The 20,292-nt window shown below is 38.4% G+C and overlaps 1 protein-coding gene across 2 annotated transcripts in view; it reads right to left on the bottom strand.

Annotated features, from left to right (window-relative positions):
• slc38a10 (solute carrier family 38 member 10) overlaps nucleotides 1-20,292 on the bottom strand; it is a 120,853-nt gene that overhangs the window by 73,741 nt on the left and 26,820 nt on the right. For both annotated transcript variants that reach the window (XM_073026127.1, XM_073026126.1), the window contains 6 exons: nucleotides 18,469-18,562; nucleotides 16,941-17,084; nucleotides 10,335-10,459; nucleotides 8,255-8,357; nucleotides 6,601-6,786; nucleotides 2,336-2,447 (listed from right to left, as the gene is read on the bottom strand). In XM_073026127.1, the coding sequence (XP_072882228.1) occupies nucleotides 2,336-2,447; nucleotides 6,601-6,786; nucleotides 8,255-8,357; nucleotides 10,335-10,459; nucleotides 16,941-17,084; nucleotides 18,469-18,562 (764 nt within the window). The remainder of the gene's footprint in view (nucleotides 1-2,335; nucleotides 2,448-6,600; nucleotides 6,787-8,254; nucleotides 8,358-10,334; nucleotides 10,460-16,940; nucleotides 17,085-18,468; nucleotides 18,563-20,292) is intronic.

Here is a 20,292-nt window from a genome sequence, read left to right on the forward strand (position 1 = left end):
TTTAATATCCAAGTAACTTATTCCCATTAGCTGCTGCACAGTACCTACAACTTAACATTCAGAAATTTCTGGATTCAATCCCCATTCCTGAAATGCCCAAATATCTAAGGTCAACTTACTAATTATGATTAAGTCCTGGACTATCAAAAGTGCCATTTATCAGTAACATGTTCAAATAGATCATCTGCCCTTAGCAACTTAAACAGTGCAACATCCTGCCACCCTACCCTAATCTGACCCAAAATTGATCTCCTCAACCAATATCTTAATGGATTATCTGCTCAAGTCATATTATGGGACCCCCGTATGACAGAAAGTAATTATCACATTCCCTTGCATCAAAGCAGCAACTACACTTCAAGGTGACGAATTAGTTATGAAACACTTTGGGATATTCTGAAATGCTATGTATCTGTTTAAGTATTTTCTTTTCAAAATATATTTTATTCACTACTGTTATTTTCATGTGCTTTATGCCTCACAGTGGAATTCTCTTCATAAAATCTTATAGCATTGATGATCATTTCACCAACCTACTGCCGATTCTTTAAGGACATTGCAATTAGTCTCTATTCCCTATATTCATAATTATTATATTAATAATTATTTACTATTCCCTATAGCCCTGTAAATTTATTCTTTATGGATATTTACAGATTCCTTCTGAAAGTTACTATTGAAATACCTCTCTGTGGCCTTAGGGGAAAAAAATGGTCCAAAGTAAGTCCTCCCTCCAGCTTTTTAGTTGTGTTTTTTTAAAAACTCTCTCTCAAAAGCACCAATATATTGACATTTCCATTACTCCAGGGTGTCCACTTAATTCCTGTCTGAAGATAATTCAGGAAGCATGTGAATTTGTTTATAATAAACTTATTATTGAAGCTGTATATTCAATGTGCAGCTAATGTAAAACAACATGGGAGCCATGATTCTACTATGACCATAACACGTGATCCTGCAGGAACACAAAATAAATCTTCAACTCTTTGTACCCTTAAGACTTATCAAATGAGATGAATTAAGCTGTATAGCAGTGAAATCATGTTTGCTGAATGTACTGCCAAAGCCTTATTAAACTTAGACAACATAATTGCTTCATTCAACAGTGCTAGACCATGAGGTAGTCACATGCAGCTTAAATATGCAGAAAGCCGACTGCTTGCAATTAATTCACTGGGTACCATTTTACAAGGAACTTTAAGTAAACTATTTGTACAATTGATTCAATAACTAAATAGTTGGAAAAGATAAAGCAAGAACTTAAAAGTTTTCATGTAAGTATGTCAATCAGACGATACATTACACAGGCTGGAAATCCAACAAGTGACAGACCCAAGAAACAACTATACACAACTATTCAGTCTATAGCCAGGGTACAAATAATAGTACAAGCTTAAGCAACCAGGATAAATCTCCCGCAGTTCTTCATAAAACCTGCTACTAAGCAAGACATTTATAATTTCTTGGATGTCTGCATCACAACCTGGTACTCCAGCTGCAGTGCTGCCAACAAAAGAGCCTTGTAGAGGGTGGTTAGGGGAGCAGAGAAGGTTATTGGGGTCTCCCTACCTTCTGTCCAAGACCTCTTTCAGAGTCAATGCCTCCAGAAGACACAGTACATCATTAAAGACCCCTCACAACCTCTCCATGAACTGTTTGTTCTTTTGCCATCAGGTAAACATTACAGGAGCATCAAAACTAAAACCACAAGGCTACTGAACAGCTTCCTCCCACAGGCAGTCAGACTGCTAAATAGCTGCTCTACCTGACTCTGCTTTGGACACTTTTAACTTGCACTGGACACTTATAACTTGTTTTTAACTGACATGTGGCTGTTGTGTTTTACCATTTATTGTTATGTTTATTATTTAGTGTTGCGTTTGTTATGTTATGATTGCACTGCTCCTGGGAAACACTGTCTCATACTGCCCTGCAGAGCTGATGTACAGTTAGAATGACAATGAAGTTTTTGAATCTTGAATCAGATCAACTGAAAATACTGCCACGATTCTTTGTTTTTCAGAAACTTCACAGCAAAACTTAGTACAGACAAAATTTGCAACAATGGAAAACAAGATGAAAGACAGAGTTTGCACGTTACCAAATTATGGTGGTGCAAAATTGCAATTGCTTTGAAAAAAAATCTGAATATAATTGTTGCTAGAATTACTGAATTGTCTGAACAGGCTATTTTTTCCATTATTAAGGTGTCAGGAAGAAAGAATGAAAAAGGCATTCTATCAAAGTCAGGAGCAAACAGAGATTTGCTGTCGTTATTTAACACAACACTTCTGCACAGACATTCAATAAACTGTTTAAGTGAAGCACATCTTACCATTAGGAATGAGAATTCCACCCAACATTGTGCCAAACACTATCGCTGCTGTAATGAGCTTAAACCGCAAAGGCGGCATGTAGCCTCCTGCAGCAAAAGTACCATCTTTCTGCTGAAATAAATGGAATGGTAGATTATTCCACAGCCTTCCAAACAATAAGACCACAAAATATAACCAAATAAATGTGTAAACCCACATTTTGCAGTCAAAACCTGCTATCTTAAGATTTGAAATTAATAAAAGCATACTGTAAGTAAAGTCACCCTGCTGAACAAAAAACATTGACCATTACACTGCACTACATGTTGAATACAACTGAATTATATAGTCTATTGGCATTGAGAAAGAAGTAAATCTCATTGAATTATGTCATGTGCAAAGGATCACATCTGTGATGAGATTCAAATATGAGGGAGCACATTATTGGAAATTTTCTCATTTATGAAATAGCACAGTGCAAGAATAGGGATGAGCATGATGCCGATTAAATTATTAGCTTCTGCCTGCATCTGATCTGTTCCGTTTATTTTCTGCCTGTTCAGATGTGTACCTAAAACCTACAAATATCACTAGCATTTTCTACCATCCACTGTATTCCAGGCGCCTATTACTCTCTTTAAAAAAACTGCCTTTTAAGTTTCCTTTAAATTTTTTCTCTTTCACGTTAAACCTATGCCCACTAGCATTTGACAATTACACCCTGGGCAAAAGCTTTGAACTACCCAACCCACTTCTGTTTCACATAATTTTATATTCTTCTATCAGGTTGTCTTCTGCACTCTCTCCATAGTATCCACATCCTTCCTGTAGTGAGGTGACCAGAATTAAACACAGAACCCCAAGTGGGGTTTAACTAAGGTCTTGTATAGCTGTTAGATTACCCCATGACTCTTGAACTCAGTCCCACTGCTGGAGGAGACCAACACACCATACACCTTCTTAATAACACAGCAGCTTTGAGTGTCCTCTGGACATGGACCCCAAGATCTCTATGATCCTCCACATTGCCAAGGGTCTTACCATTAACATTGTATTCTGCCTTCAAATTTGACTTACCAAAATGAACCACCGCACTTACCTGGGTTGAATTCCATTTGCCACTCTCAGTCCAGTTCTGCATCCTATCGATGTCCCACTGTAACCGCTGACAACACCAACTTCTGTGTCATCAGCAAACTCACTAACCCACCCTTCTACTTCCTCATCCAGGTTATTTATAAAAGTAATAAAGAGGAGGGGTCCCAGAACAGATCTCTGAGGAACACCACTGGTCACCGTCCTCCATGCAGAATATGAACTATCTACAACCATTCTTTGCCTTCTGTGGGCAAGCAATTTTGGATCCACAAAGCAAGTCTCCTTGGATCCCATGCCTTCTTACTTTCTGAATGATCCTTGCATGGGAAACCTTTATCAAATGCCTTACCGAAATCCATATACACTACATCCACTGCTCTACCTTCAATGTGTTTTGTTACATGCTCAAAGAATTCAATCAGGCTCATAAGACATGACCTGTCCTTGACAAAGCCATGCTGATTATCCCTAATCAGACTATGTCTCTCCAGATGCTCAGAAATCCTGCCTCTCAGGATCTTCTCCAACAACTTGCCCACTACTGAAGTAAGACTCACTGGTCTATAATTTGATGGGTTATCTTCACTCCCTCTCTCGAACAGGATTTGAAACAATTTGCAACACTCCAGTCCTCTGGTAATTCTCCCATCCCTACTGATAATGATGATGCAAAGATCATCGCCAGAGGCTCAGCAATCTCCTCTCTCGTTTTCCACAGTAGCCTGGGGTATATCTCGTCCACACCCGGTGATTTATCTAACTTAATGCTTTTCAAAAGCTCCAGCACATCCTTTTTCTTAATGTCTATATTTTCAAGCATTTCAGTCCACTTTAAGTCATCCCCACAATTGCCAAGGTCCTTTTCAGTGAATACTGAAGTATTCATTAATTACCTCCGCTACCTCTTATGACTCCATGCACGTTTCCACTATCACACCTGATTGGTTCTATTCCCACAGCTCATTCTTTTGCTCTTCATCTACTAGTAGAATACTTTGGGGTTATCCTTATTCCTGCTCACCAAGGCCTTCTCATGGCCTCTTCTAGCTCTCCTAATTTTATTCTTAAGCTCCTTCCTGGTAACCTTGTAATTTTCTAGACCTTGAACAGTAGTTTCTTGAACCTTTTGTAAGCTTTTCTTTTCTTCTTAACTAGATTTTCAACATCCTTTGTACACCATGTTTCTTTTACCCTACCATCTTTGCCCTGCCTCAAAGAAACACACCAATGCAGAATGCCATGCAAATGTTCCCTAAACATTTTCCACATACCTGCTGTGCACTTCCCTGAGAACCTCTGCTCCCAAGTTTCTGCCTAATAGCATCATATTTCCCCCTACCCCAATGAAATGTTTTCCCAAATTGTCTGCTCCTATCCAACGCTATGGCAAAGGAGATAAGAGTTGTGATCACTACCATCAAAATGCTCTCCCACTGACAGATCTGACTCCTGACCAGATTCACTTCCCAAAACCAGATCACGTCCAGCCTCTCTAGTTGGCTTATCTACATATTGCATCAGGAAACCTTCTTGAACACACTAACACCCCATCCAAACCCCTTGCTCTAAGGATATGCCAGTCAACATTAGGAAAGTTAAAATCACCCATCATAACAACCCTATTATTATTGCATCATTCCAGAATCTGCCTTCATATCTGCTCCTTGTTGGCTCTGTTACAATTGGCAGGGGGGTCTATAAAAAACACCCAGCAGAGTTATTGGCCACTTCCTGTTTCTGACCTCCACCCACACTGACTCAGTACACAATTCCTCCATGACTTCCTCCTTTTCTGCAGCCGTGATACTATCCCTGACTAGCAATGCCACACGCCCACCTTTTCTGCCTCTCTCCGTCCTTTTTGAAACATCTGAAGCCCAGCACAATCAGCAGCATTCAGTCAGCTGAGACATCCAAGTCTCTGTAATAGCCACAACGTCAGAGTTCCATGTATTGATCAGTGTTCTAACTTCACCCATCTTGTTTATGATATTCCTTGCATTAAAATAAACACATCTCAAACCATCTGGCTGAGTGCATCTTTGCTCTATCATCTGCCTATCCTTCCTCACAAATTCCCTACTCTCTACTTGAGCACCAACCGTACCATCCTCTGCCTCTTTACTTTAGTTCCCACCCTCCTGCAAATCTATTTTAAGCCCTCCCCAATAGCATTAGCAAACCTCCCTCCCAGGATCCCCACCAGTTCAGATGCAACCTGTCCCAGTTGTACAGGTCACTCCTTCCCCAGAAAAGGTTCCAGTGATCCAAGCACTTGAAATGTGTCCCACCTGCACCATCTCCTCAGCCACTCATTCGTCTGCACTACCTTCTGTTCTGACCTTCCCTAGCTCTTTGCAGTGGGTGTAATCCAGAGATGTCCACTTTGGAGGTCCTGCTCTTCAGCCTCCTTCCTATTTCCCTAAACTTACTGTGCAGGATCTCTACCCGTCTACTGCCAATGTCACTGGTACCAATATGTACCATGACCTCTGGCTGCTCACCCTCCCTTTGAAGAATATTTTATAATTGCTCAGAGTCATCTTGGACCCTAGCACCCAGGAGGCAACACACTACCCTGGCATCTCTTTTGCTGCCGCAGATCTCCTATCTGTCCCCCTAACTATCAAGTCCCCTCCACCTGACTTCACCCTACCATTCTGAGGCTCAGAGCTGACCACAGTGCTATTGGTCTGGCTGCTGCAGCCTTGCCCAGATAGGTCATCCCCCTCATCAGTATCCAAAGGGGTCGACCTGTTGCTGAGGTGAATGGCCACTGGGGGACCCTACACTGACTTCTTTCTCCCTTTTTGGTGTTCACCCATCCACTCCCTGAAGTTTGCACTCTGGGTGTAACCACCTGCTCAAACATCTTATCTATCAATTGCTCCACCTCCCAGACCATCCTTAGTTCATCCAACTCCAGCTCCTTAATGCAGTCTTTCAGGAGCTGGAGTTGGCTGCACTTCCTGCAGGCGTAGTCATCAGGGAGACCATCAAAAATAAAAACAAGTTTCATGAAAATACATCTCAATGACATGCAATAAAAAGAGTCAACATGTGAAACAACAGATTTCAAAATTAAAGCTTAAAACATATGCTATAATAGACTATCTTAATTTTTTAATGTCACTCCATTTTGTGTACATTTGAAATCTGCTATATTTACACTGTAATTTACACTTACCTGCAATTGTTCAAAGAGAAAAGTGTTCAGAGCTTGTCTACAAGGAAGAATCATCATAGGAAACCCCACAGCAACAGACATCATAAATCCTACACGAATCATCTCTGTGACTACGTTGGAGGGGAAGTTCATCATAACATTCCCAGCAATGTTATCAGTATAGCTGATATAGCCAAAAGATCCAACCTGTAGGACAACAATATATTCACAGATATTGCAACTTTATTACTTTAACTGATTAAAACTGATTACATGATTAAATTTTATATTAATGCAATACATATTTGTGTTTGCAATGTATGAAGGTGCACCCCATTCAAAACATTGTAAGCATTGAAATAATAACAGTTGATTTATTAGGTATACAAATTTTGACGATAACAAAATAAAGAACTATCATTAGGGGTACTACATTACAGGAATAACTATGAGAGTACGTACATTAAATCTATTACTGAGAAACGCAAAAGTTGCCTTTAAAATTCAAAGTAAATATTCTGCTTAAGGTTATGATGAAATAGCAGCAATATAAAATAATTGCAAGCCATGCAGCATTTCTAAGCTTTATTTAAACACACTAGCCTAAAATTTAAAGAGAAACAATTTTCCTCAGAAAACGTATAACCTCACTATCTGAACTCTCTGTATTTCAGATTCTGCAGATCACCCTACATAACACTTCAGGCAAATGTTCACTGCTCATTACTGATGCATATCTTTCAAATAAGTCTGGGAGAATAAATGCAAATATACACATTTGCTTTTATATGGAACAAATTCATATTACTTCAACACCACTAGCAACGTCAGCACTTATTGTCCATTCCTACATGCACCTTAAATCTATTTTGTTTGCTAGACCAATTACATTTTTTTCCTGTATAAGCCCTTCACAATTTTATCTATTGAAAACTTAAAGCAATCATTTTACATTACATATGATGCTCTTTGATCTTTTTACTAGCCACAACACTAAAACACAGACAAATTTAGCCCAATTCTTGATTTGCAATATGATTCAAAGACAACAAGAGTGGCTGTCGGGGGCATCTGCACTCACTGATCGATTGCTCTCACTCTTTCTCGATGGTAAGAGAGAGTCGGGGAACTCAAAATAAAAAGCAATGCTTCAGACTGTGATTGTTACATCGAAACAGCGACTGCTCGTCTCCCCTCTCACTGTGAAAAGAACGATACCTGTCTCTTCCTCATCAGTGAGAGAGAGAAACCTGAGGGATGTCCAAATGTTGGAATGAACAGTTAGTTTTTGATGTACTGCAGTCCATGGTCTCTCTTTGAGGGCTTTGCTGTTGCTTGCACTGTAGGTATGCTGATGCTTTATGCTAGAATTTATGCTTTATGCTAGGTTGATGTTGCTTGTGTGTGGGAGAGGGAAGGGGGCTTTGGGGCTCTTACGTTTTTTTTCGGCCATTCTTTGGGGGGTTTCCTTCTGTTTCAAGGATGTCTGTGGAGAGTAGGAATCTCAGGTTGTATTTTGCCTACATTCTCTGATATTAAATGGAACCATTGAACCATTCACTTCTTATTTCAAAATCTAGCTATGCTATATTACACATGTTCTGTAATTCATTCCTAATAGGAATTACTTCTATTAAAATACTCAAGTTGCAATCAGTATAAATTAGACACTTACAGTAATGTAAAATGTATTAACAACATTGAGGGCTGATGAGAAGATCGTACTCATTCTTTTCACAGATGGTTCATCCAAACTGTCATATGTCGGCAACACTTGACTATAAAGAAATGGTGAAAATGAATTTGTAATTCCTACCAACATATTCTATTTGTCATATATCCAACGCATAAACAAGAAACCAACTTGGATCACTAATACTTTGTCTTTAATATAGGTCACTACATATCAATATTTGCATCAGATAAGTAGTTGGAACTATGGGTACCAACACCTACAAGCATGCAAAATACCAATGGATGAAAAGTTAAAAATTCAACCACCAGATAATGCAGAGATAACTCAAATGACAAGTTCAAAGAGAAACTGGCAACTGAACAAAAACTTAATTTCAGAAAATAATTAAGTTTCCATGAAACTGTGAGCTAAATTCCTAACCCATTCTTATGTAATGGAAAAACATTTACTGCTAGTTGATAAAAAGGAGTTCTCCCAGTATCATCCCAACCACTCTTCCTTCGAAAAATTAATTAATTCTTCAAGGATTCTTAATCTCATGTTCTCAATATGCATTGCTTATTTTTTTTAAAGTTTTTTTTCCTTTTTTATGTTGTCTTTTGCACACTGGTTAGACGTCCAAGTTGGTGTGGTCTTCCATTGACTATTATGGTTATTATTCTATTATAGATTTATTGAGTATGCCTGCAAGAAAATGAATCTCAGGGTTGTATATGGTGACATATATGGACTTCGATAATAAATTTATTTTGAACTTTTTATACTTCCTTTTCAGGATTATAAAATGCAAATAACAAATTTATATTTGCCTATGAATGTAATTCAGCGTATAAAATATTAAGGCTTTTGAACAGTTTCTTATAATCATCTAATTATTTTGTAGAGAAAATGTTGAATCTGAATATTTGCAAACTTTTCAGGAAAGATTTTTATTTCTATAATGTCTGGCCCATTTTATTTCATCCCAATGAACTTCACAACAAACGAAGAAACGTAATGCAAGATAAATAACCGATGATTCATAGACAGTAAGTTCAAACAATTAGCAATGCAATAATCAGATAATCAGTTTCAGTGATGTTTATTGTGGCTTTAATATTGGCCACAACATTGGTTCTGCAATGGAATGCTAGCTGTAGAAGCTTGCATCTTCGAGACAGTAGACAGGATCTCAGTTTTAACATCTTATGTGATGACAGAGCTCCTTCAACACTAGAGTCGGCCCCATGTTTTTAGAGCAAGATCCAACACACAATATACCAGCTCAGATGGAGAATGACTGACTGACCCTTAGCAAAAAGTTAACCATAAAGAATACTTCATCCCAGATGATGAAGTATTAGGTTTATTTTGCAAGTTCAATAAATTTGAGATAAAGAGAGTGAGTGAGTGAGTGAGTGAGAGTGTGTGTGTATGCACACATACACACGTTGGCAAGAAATAGTTTTAAAAAGCAATCTTATATTTTAAAATGTTTAAAGTAGCTAAGATTTTGGTTAGCTACAGCTACTGCAAAATTGACTCAGCCAGTTTGCTTAATTGTAGCAGAATTTTTTTTTGTTGCTGACAAAATGATACTTGATACATTTAAAGCACTACCTTTTATGAGGATACATCAAAATGTTATCAAACAAGCCTAATTCAGTCCTTATAAAAAATGCATAGATAAATGGATCTCCATTTTACACAAAAGATTTCACTTTAGTGGATAATGTGAATTCAGCAAAAACTACTGCTGTTTTGTATTATATCGCTATAAAAGGCAACCACAAATGGAAGTCTTTCAATGCCTCCAATTTCAAATTCTTGTCTTCATTTAAATCCCTGTGATTTCACCCCTACTATATTTTTTCAGCTAACCTACTCCACCAACAAACTTTTCATTTTCAACTTGAGCATTCCTCTCTTTTGTTCCATTATTTGTTCCATGTTTTGAAACACCTAAAATGTATGAATTTCCTCAATCCTATAAACCTCTAAGCTATCTACCTAATGATGATCTCAAATGCTGCCTCCGATCAAGTTTTGGTCACAAAGAATGTGAAAACAAAGTACTTACGATTGACAGGCAAATGACATGCCATAGATGGGAATGCATCGAAATATTCCATCCCAGCGAATATAACCAACTCTTCTCAGCCACTCACCACTGAAGAGACCGTGTTTAAATGACGACAGCACAATCTGTGCGTGAGGAACACCACAGGTAACAGCTAATAAACAATGTTCAGAGCAGTATTTCATTGACAAGTGCTATGAACTCGTGAGCACAATATAAACAAAAACGTTTATTTGGCCCACTGTATCCATTCACAAAAATTTCTAAATTATTTTTTTTATCAAAATGATTCCAGAGCTTTCACCCCATTAATACCCAGGAGCCCATTCTGCTAGATGACTTCTTGACTATGCTGACATTTCTCCTCCATCTGACTTTCAACAATTTTAGCCCAAAGCACATTGTTCTATTCTTGAAATTTAAAGCTATTTAAAAGGGATATCTCTTACACTAGTTATATTCTTTGTAAGGACATCACTCGGATGCTTCTTTTTGAGGCTAAAAACTTAATTTCCCCTAATTAATAACTCACAAATATCTTCTGGCTGGTCTCAACGTTATGTCTATTCCTAACAATTTTATGTCCAGAACTTAATGTTACACAAGGCATAATTTTTATCATAGCACTTTAAAGCCTGAGAAGTGACCTTGCCACAGTTCAGCTATATCCATCCATACAAATTAAGAACCTGTAAACTAAACCACAAATCACATCCAAAACATTTAAAAATCTAATGCAATTGTATCCCAACATTAGCAGGACGTATTTCATAAGTGCACTCCATCTCATTGTGGGATTTATAATTTGATGCATTATAATGACTCATTCCAAGTCCATGAAAAAGACCACTGATTACTGTAATGTATTAAATGCATTACAGATCAATGCAGCAATTTTTTGCAGTACGAGGCCATATATTGCACTAAGTCTCAAAGCCAAACCTCAGCCAGGCTGGAAGAACTTTAAGGCATCAAGAAAAACATCATGGGATTTCATATGGGAAGATTGGACTGAGCTGATCATGAAAATCATTATTTTGTTCAAATGGGAAAACATTACAGAGAAATCTTATGCTGTATTAACAAACCTTTGCAAGGGCTGAAAATGATTCAAAATTTTATGAAAATCTTTTAAGGTTACTTCTGGTTTCAAATCTAAATTGGAAAACAAATCTAACTGAAATATGCCTAAAATATTACAAAATGATATTAAATTAACAAATGTGAATTGTGATCAAGAAGAGGTAGAATATGGAACAGTACAGAACAGAAACAGCCCCTTTGGCTCTCGATACCTGCACTGAAGGCGATGACAAATTAAACTATTTCTTTTGCCTGTACATAATCAATATCCCTCCAGTCCCTGCATGTCCATGTGTCTACCTAAAAGTCTCAAATGTCACTATCATTTCTGCTTCCAGCACTACCGTTTTAGGCACCTACCAAGTGCGTAAAAAAAAAGCTTACAGGCCCATCATCTTTAAACTTCACCTCTTTCACCTTGAAACTTATGTCCTCTAGCACTTGCAATTTCTACCCCAGGCAAGACTGACTGCCTACCTTATCCGTGCTTCTTAACTTGTGAAATTTTAATCAGGTTTCTCTTAGCTTCCAGTGCTCCAGAGAACACAACCCTAGTATGTCCAACTTCTCCAAGTTTATACCCTAATTCCGGCAGCATCCTGGCAAAACTCTTCTGCATCTTTTCCAAAGCCTCCACAACCTTCCTTAGTGTAGCACATAATACTCCAAGTGCAGCTTCACCAAAGTTTTATTTTTGCCACAACCATGACTTCCTGACTCTTGCATTCAACATCTCAAACAACCAATAAAAGCAATCACATTATATGCCTTCTTTACAACCTGATTTATTTGCATGGTCACTTTCTGTGAGGTACGGATATACCCCAAGATCCCTCAGCATATCAGCACTACAATTTACTGTACACTTGCCCTTACGTTAGGCCTCCCAAAGTATAACATTTCACACTGGCTTGGATTAAACTCCATTTGCCATTTCTCCACTCACATTTGTAATGATCAATATTTTGCTATACCTTTTCAGAGTCCATTACATCGTCCATAACTCCACCGATCTTTGTGTCATCTGCAAACTTACTAACCCACGTATAGTCATTTTTGTTCAAGTGATTCATATATATCGCAGAGTTTCCAGCATTGTTCCAGAGAACCATTGTTCTGGAACCATTGTTCCAGAAGGTTCCAGAGAACCTTCATCCAAATTAATACACTTTAATCACTACCTTCTGTCTTCTACAGCAAAGCCAATTCTAAATTCCAACTACTCTATCACCATGGATTACCAAACACAAGGGACCTTGTCAAATGCCTTGCTGGTCTTGAGGCACATAAAAATGGATAAATCCCAGTGGCCTGATCAAGCGTACACTAGGATGCTGTGGAAGGTATGGAAAGAAACTACAGGGGTCTTGACATCCTTAGCCACAAGTGATATACTGGAACTCTGGATAGTGGCCAAGGTTGTGTCCTTATTTAAGTGCTACAAAGGCAAGCAAAGGAACTACAGGCTGGTGAGCCCAACATCATTGGCTGGAAAGTTAAAGTGGATTCTGAGACACAAAATCTATCTGCATTTGGAAAAGCAAAATCTAATTAAGGGTAGCCAGTGTGACTTTGTGCATGCTAATTCATTGCTCATGAATTTGAGTTTTTTTTGCCAAGGTGACTAAGAAGATTGACGAGGTTAGCTGGTAGACTTCATGGATTTCAGCAGAGTTTTTAGACCATAAGACCATAATACATAGGAGCAGAATTAGGCCATTCAGCCCAGAGTCTTCCGCTATTCCATCATGGCTGATTTATTACCCTCTCAGCCCTATTCTCCTGCCTTCTCCTCGTAACCTGTGACACCTTTACTCACCAAGAACCTATCAACCACCACTTTAAATAGACCCAATGACCTGGCCTCCACAGCCATCTGTAGCAAAGAATTCTACTAGTTCCTCTTCATCTTTGTTCTAAACGGACATCCCTTTATTATGAGGCTGTGCCCACTAGTCCTAGACTTCCTCAATATAGAACCCATCCTTTATCCTTTCCACAGCCATTCTCTCTAGGCCTTTCAATATTTTATAGGTTTCAATGAGACCCCTCCCCCACCCCTCTAAACTCCAGCGAATATAGGCCCTGAGCTGTCAAATGCTCTACCCATGTTAATTCTTTCATTCCCAGGACCATTCTTGTGTACAAGGTCCCACATGATAGGTTGGTCTTGAAGGTGAGATCACATGGGATCCAGGTTGGGTTTGCCAATTGGACACAAAATTAATTTAGCTGGAGGAGAAAGAATGGTAGTCGAGGGCCGTTTTCACATTGGAATCCTGTAACTCGAGATGTGCCTCAGAAATAGGTGCTGTGTCCAATGGCAGTTTTTCATATACATTACCAAAAGACGACAGGTGACATGATTAGTAAGCTTGTGGATGACACCAAAGTTGGCAGTGTGGACTAGAGTGGGGGTTGTCTAAGGCTACAACAGGATATAAATCAACTAGGGAAGTGGACCAAGAAATGGCAAATGAAATTTAACCATGAACAATTGTGAAGCATTGCATTTTAGGAAGTTAAAACAAGGCAAGACCCATGCAATAAATGACCAGGCCCTGGGGAACATGCAAAACACAGAGACCTAGTGATACAAGTACTAGCTCTCCGAAAATAGTGAAAAAAAGTGGACAATGTGAAGAACATGGAATACAGCTTGCTTGCCTTCATCTTACTGGGCATTTGAGTACAGAAGTTGGGAACAACTATTTAAGACATTAGTGAAACCTCACCCGAAATACCAGGTGCAATTCTAGTCGCCATACTAGAGAAAGGGTGTGATTCAGAGGAGGTTCCAAAAAAGATTCACAAAGATGATTGGTGGAACAAAAAGGGTTGAATTGTAAGGAGAGATTAGATAGTCTGGGACTGTTTCTCCTGGAACAAAGGAGGCCTGGGAATGATGTTATAGAGTTTGTAAATCATGAAGGACAAAAATAAGACAGTTAGTCATCCTTTTTCACAGGGTAGGGGAGTCTAAAACTAAAGAGCATAGTTTTAAGATAGAGGGGAAAATTTAAATGAGAACCAAGAGGCAAGTGTTTCCACAGAGTGTAGTGGTATATGGAATAAGCTGTCCGAGAAAATGGTAAAGACAGATAACATTTAAAATGTTTAAAAGACATTTGGACAGTTATGTGACTAGGAACTATTTAGGGAGCTACAAACCAAACACAGCAGACAAATGTAACTAGCTCATAAAGACTCCTGGGTTAGCATAGTTCAGTTGGGCCACAGGACCGCTTCTGTGCTGTACAACTCTGACTCTAAAGGCTGTGAACTGACATTAGTACATGTTTCAGTTAAAGCTTTCTGCAAATTTATTCTAGCTGCAAATACAAAACAAGAAACGACAAAAATGTTTAAGTAATCCTTTCAATGTTACCCATTTCTCTGAAGTTTATTCAAGTTTTTTAAAAATAAAGTATTATAAAATTACCAAACATGGCATTAAGTATATTCTAACAAATCTTCATGTCATATAACCATATAACAATTACAGCATGGAAACAGGCCATCTCGGCCCTTCTAGTCCACGCCAAATGCTTACTCTCACCTAGTCCCACCGACGTGCACTCAGCCCATAACCCTCCATTCCTTTCCTGTCCATATACCTATCCAATTTTTTTTTTTTTTAATAAATGACAATATCGAACCTGCCTCTACCACTTCTACTGGAAGCTCGTTCCACACAGCTACCACACTGAGTAAAGAAGTTCCCCCCTCGTGTTACCCCTAAACTTTTGACCCCTAACTCTCAACTCAAGTCCTCTTGTTTGAATCTCCCCTACTCTCAATGGAAAATGCCTATCCACATCAACTCTATCTATCCCCCTCATAATTTTAAATACTTCTATCAAATACCTCCTTAACCTTCTATGCTCCAAAGAATAAAGAGCTAACTTGTTTAACCTTTCTCTTTAACTTAGGTTCTGAAACCCAGGTAACATTCTAGTAAATCTTTTCTGTACTCTCTCTATTTTGTTGACATCTTTCCTATAACTTGGTGACCAGAACCGTACACAATACTCCAAATTTGGCCTCACCAATCCCTTGTATAATTTTAACAATTGCCTTGTACAATTTTGTCTCTGGATTATTATACAATTACAATATCAAAATTAAGTCTATTTTGCTAACATAATAATTTAGCTCCTGAACAAGAAATCATGCAGATGCTGGAAATCCAGAGCAACACACAAAACTCGAGAGGAACTCAGCATCTTTGGAGAGGAGTAAACAGTCAAGACTTTGGGCCAAGACCCAAAGGTCTGGAAATGGAGGAGGAAGCCAGAATAATAAGGTGGGGGAAGCGAAAGTAGTACAAGCTGGCTGGTGACAGGTGAGGGAGGAGGGGGATGAAGTGAGAAGCTTGAAGTTGATAGGCAGGAAAGCAAAAGAACTGAAGGAGGAATCTGATAGGAATGGGAGAAAAGGAAGGAGGAGCACAAGAGGGAGAAAATGGGCAGGTGGGAAGAAGTGAAGGGGTAAGAGTGGATCCAGAATTGGGAACTGAAAAGGGAGAAGGGGAAGGGAAAGGGAAATAAATTACCGGAAGTTAGAGATAAGACATGTTCATGCCATCAAGCTGGAAGCTACCCTGACAGAATGTGAAGTGTTACTCCTCCAACCTGAGCACGGCCTCATTGTGGCAGTAGAGAAGTAGAGACCGACATATCAAAATGGGAACGGGAAGTTGAATTAAAATGGGTAGCTATTGGGAAATTCCACCTATTGCAGCAGATGGCATGAAGGTGCTTGATGAAGCAGTCACCCAATCTACGTCAGATCTCACCAATGTAGAGGAGGCTGCACCGGGAGTACCGGATACAACTGATGACCCCCACAGATTCACAAGTGAAGAGTTGCCTGACCATGAAGGACTTGTGGGGGCCCTGAACAGTGGTGAGGAAGGAAATGAAGAAGCAGGTGTAGCATTGCCTCACTTGCAGGGATAAGTGGCAGGAGGGAGATTCAGTGGGGAGGGATGAATGGACAATGGAGTCATGGAGAGCAAAGCCTATAGAGAGTGGGCAGGGTGGGGAAGAATCTCTTTAATGGTAGGTTCCCATTGAAGATGGCAGACATTGAGGAGAATAATGTGCTGGATATGGAACTTCGTGGGATTGTAGATAAGGCCAAGGAGAACTTCATCCTTGTTATTACAATGGGAATTCAGCTCCCATTTGGGAATGTGTGCCAAAGCTTAACTATTTGGTAAAAAGGAAAGGATATTAAAACATTGTGCGCTCAGAATGATGATGGAATAATATCTTATATGTCTCTGGTAAGCAAATACTGCATAATATATTTTAAATACATTAATACATTGAATCTTTTCACTATTTTAGGAATTAACTGCTCAATATTACCTTAGAAAGATCAAAGCCAACTCCAATTACAACTTGAGGCATAATCAGCTACGTTTAAAATCTGTTCATCGAATTGCTGTGACCAAACAGAAGAAAACTGAAAATATCCTAAATAACTAGACAGCAGAACATAAATGAGGATACTTACCACAAACATGAAGAGCGTGTAGAATATTAAAGCCATAGCACTGAAGGATTGTATAGAAGCCATCATATTCCTCTGTAAACTCAATGGCAGCACTATAAATACAGAAACAGCAAACAGCAAGAACACACGGACTCCTTGCGTTACCTAAAGCAAAAAAAAGGCAGTAAAACTAAAAAGTCACACTTTTCTTACCCAGACTAGACACAGTGGATTTTTCAGGAGACATTTTCCTATAGTAAATAGATGACAAGATCTAAAAGTACATTTAACATACAAAACTGGTTGATGTAACTATAATGTACTTTGAGTACTCAGATAAAATAACCAAAGTGAATCCTAAATGGTTTATGGTTGTGACATAAAAGTTCAATTATGTCAGTTAAATGCAGCATTAGAAGTATAAAACTTAAAACTCAAGGGCTTTTGTGTAGTTGGACCATTTGACCGTAAAAAAATTCAAACTAGCTAATCCCCTAGAGAGGAAACAAAAAAATGGGCTGCAAAAGTTACTCAGTTTGGAGTTATAGACAAGTTTATGGGGTATTCAGTGAACTCAGGTTCAGAATCAGGTTTAATATCACTGGCATATACATGTCATAAAATCTGTTGTTCAACTTTTGATCACTTGAACTCCCAAAGAAATGGGAATTTTACATAATATAAATCAATTGGCATAGTTACATGACTTTAACATCCTTTAATGAGAGTACATAATCTTCTGTTGCTAATGAAATTGTAATGAACTAGGTTAGCAGTACCAATCAACTTTTAAAATACACAGTACATATACTTTTCATCTGGTTGCAGGGACTTTGTTATGTAATTGTGGCCCTCCTTAACTTTGTCGTCCAGTACAACAGTCACTCCAGCATTGTGTTTAGTTCTGGTTGCCTAGCTATAGCAAGGATGTCAAGAAAACGTGCAAGATACAGATAAACTAGATAGGCTGTAGCTTTTCTCCCCCTAAAGTTTAGAAGACTTTATGGAGATACATAAATTAGTGGGGAGGGGGGTAAGGTGAATGGTGTAGCCTTTTCCCCCATGGTATGGGAGTGTAAAACTAGAGGGCATAGGTTTAAGGTAAGAGAGAAAAGATTTAAAGAGGACCCAAGAGACAACTTTCCCCCCTACACAGAATGGTATGCATATAGAACAAGCTGCAAGAAGTGGTAGAGTACAATTATAATGCTTCAAAGTAACTTAGGGATGCAGCTAATAGGAAAAGTTTAGATTGATGGGCCAAATGTAGGAAAATGGAACCACCTCAACTAGATAGCTTTGTCAGTACAAGTGAGATGGGCTGACAGTCCTGTTTCTGTACTATCTTAATCAATGTATAGGGGTTCCCAACCTTTTTTTATCCCATGGACCAATATCACTAAGCAAGAAGTCTGGGAACCCCTGCTCTACGACCAAAGTGTTAAGTTATTCTACTCAGTTTGGTCCAACTGCCTGGGCACTTGTGCACTGCTGTCAAAATGAGTTTTTCCCAGTTTGGTTATACACAACAAAAAAATAGCCTGCTTACCTGAAGTCCAAGCAAGTGAGCAAAGAAATTTGATCCCAAATCAGCGATAACAACATAAAAAGCAATGCATGTCCCCAACATCAAGCCAATCAAGCTATAAAATAACAGAGCAAATTTTAATTAATGTCTTAACAATAAAAATCACTTCATGTCATATAAGCTATTGTTCCAGATCAAGTTATATGAAATCATAACCAACAAGGAAATCACTGTCTTAAGCTGCACTGTACTAAATAACATCTAGCTAGAATGGCAGAAGGCACCAATACTCCTTTGAGATCACCATCCAGAAACCTTTGGAGGAAAAATGCATTTGTGCAGATATTAGATAAAAATTAAATTACGTGGTTGCAACATGACAACAAATCGAATAGCCTACTAAAGTCAACCATCGTGGTAGTTATTTCAAGATTGATGGTATCAACTGCAATGAAAGAACTGCCTTTGTAGAATACTTGTAAAACAAAATGTCTGTCATGAAAAAGGTATAGGCGTCAATGGTGTGCAGTACAACTAAATTGAAACGATGCAGCAGCTGAAGCCATCTATCCCAGGTGAGAGCAAATAAATGCTTAACAGCTCAATTTTTGTCTGGTTTTTAAAATTCCATTTCAGATATGATACAGGGTTTAAAGAAATACAAACCACAGACACAGAAAAACACATTAAATACTTGTCAACTAAAACCATTAGCAATTTTTAAATTCCTCTAGTTTATTTGGGTGTATTCCCCTAATTGCCACAAAACCTATTATAACAAACAAATGCAAGGCACACATTCATCCCAATATGAGCTTTTGTTAGAGAACAAATGTGTCTTTACTGTTTAAACTGGCACTTATTCATGTACTTTTCTGACTTTTCCATTTCTAGCTTTAAGGAACAATTTAAAGTTTTAATGGTAGTTTCAACATTCAAGCATTACCCATCACACTCTCTGGACTGAATGTCATTTGGCATACTTGTGATCACTTGGGCAGTCATTAGTGTTTTCCTACAGCATAGATCTTCCTCTATCAATTTTGGTATGGTGGATTAGATATGATTAGGTAAGACTGAAAAAAGCAGAAGTAGGCAAGCAGAAACAGGTCAACATGTTAATGTAGAGGAAATAAGAACTTAAAAAATTACTGAGATGAGGAAGAAAAAAAGAGGACGAGAAATGTTAATTGAATCTAAGATCCCGATGAAGGGTCTTGGCCCGAAACGTCCAATGTACGCCTCTCCATAGATGCCACCTGGCCTGCTGAGTTCCTCCAGCATTTTGTGCGCGTTGTTCGAAGAGAAATGTTGAGATAAATTGCCAATAATTTACCTAGTATTTCAGTGCCAAATTTTGGCTAAGCAATTGGTCATAACTAGAATATCTGGATTTTATAATTAACATTGTGTGATAAGGAATTAATTTGGAAAAAAATGTTGTACAAGGTCAATCAGTTCAACACAAATATATATATATATCAAACATAACTCCTAAATGATGCAGCACTTCTTTTGTGCACCTTTGGTGTACCGTTAAACAATATGGCACAATTGTGGATCTGCCATGGAATCAATTGTTGCAGATGGCACAAAAATTCATATGGTAAACTTTTAACAAGATAGACAAGAAAATTCATTATCTGAAGATATCAGCTGTTATTGGCAAGGCTGATCAATTACACCATATACTAGAGTAAGAGTATAGTCATTCACTTCTGATGCAACCCATTTGGCAGGGACACTGGGAATCAAACTGGAAAGTATCATACATTAAAAAAAAGGATATCTAACTTGAAGCACTCAGATACTAATGTCATAAACACTCTTCTTTTATGAACGTAG

This window comes from Hemitrygon akajei, chromosome 22 (genome assembly GCF_048418815.1).
Source record: "Hemitrygon akajei chromosome 22, sHemAka1.3, whole genome shotgun sequence".
Lineage (NCBI taxonomy): Eukaryota > Metazoa > Chordata > Chondrichthyes > Myliobatiformes > Dasyatidae > Hemitrygon > Hemitrygon akajei.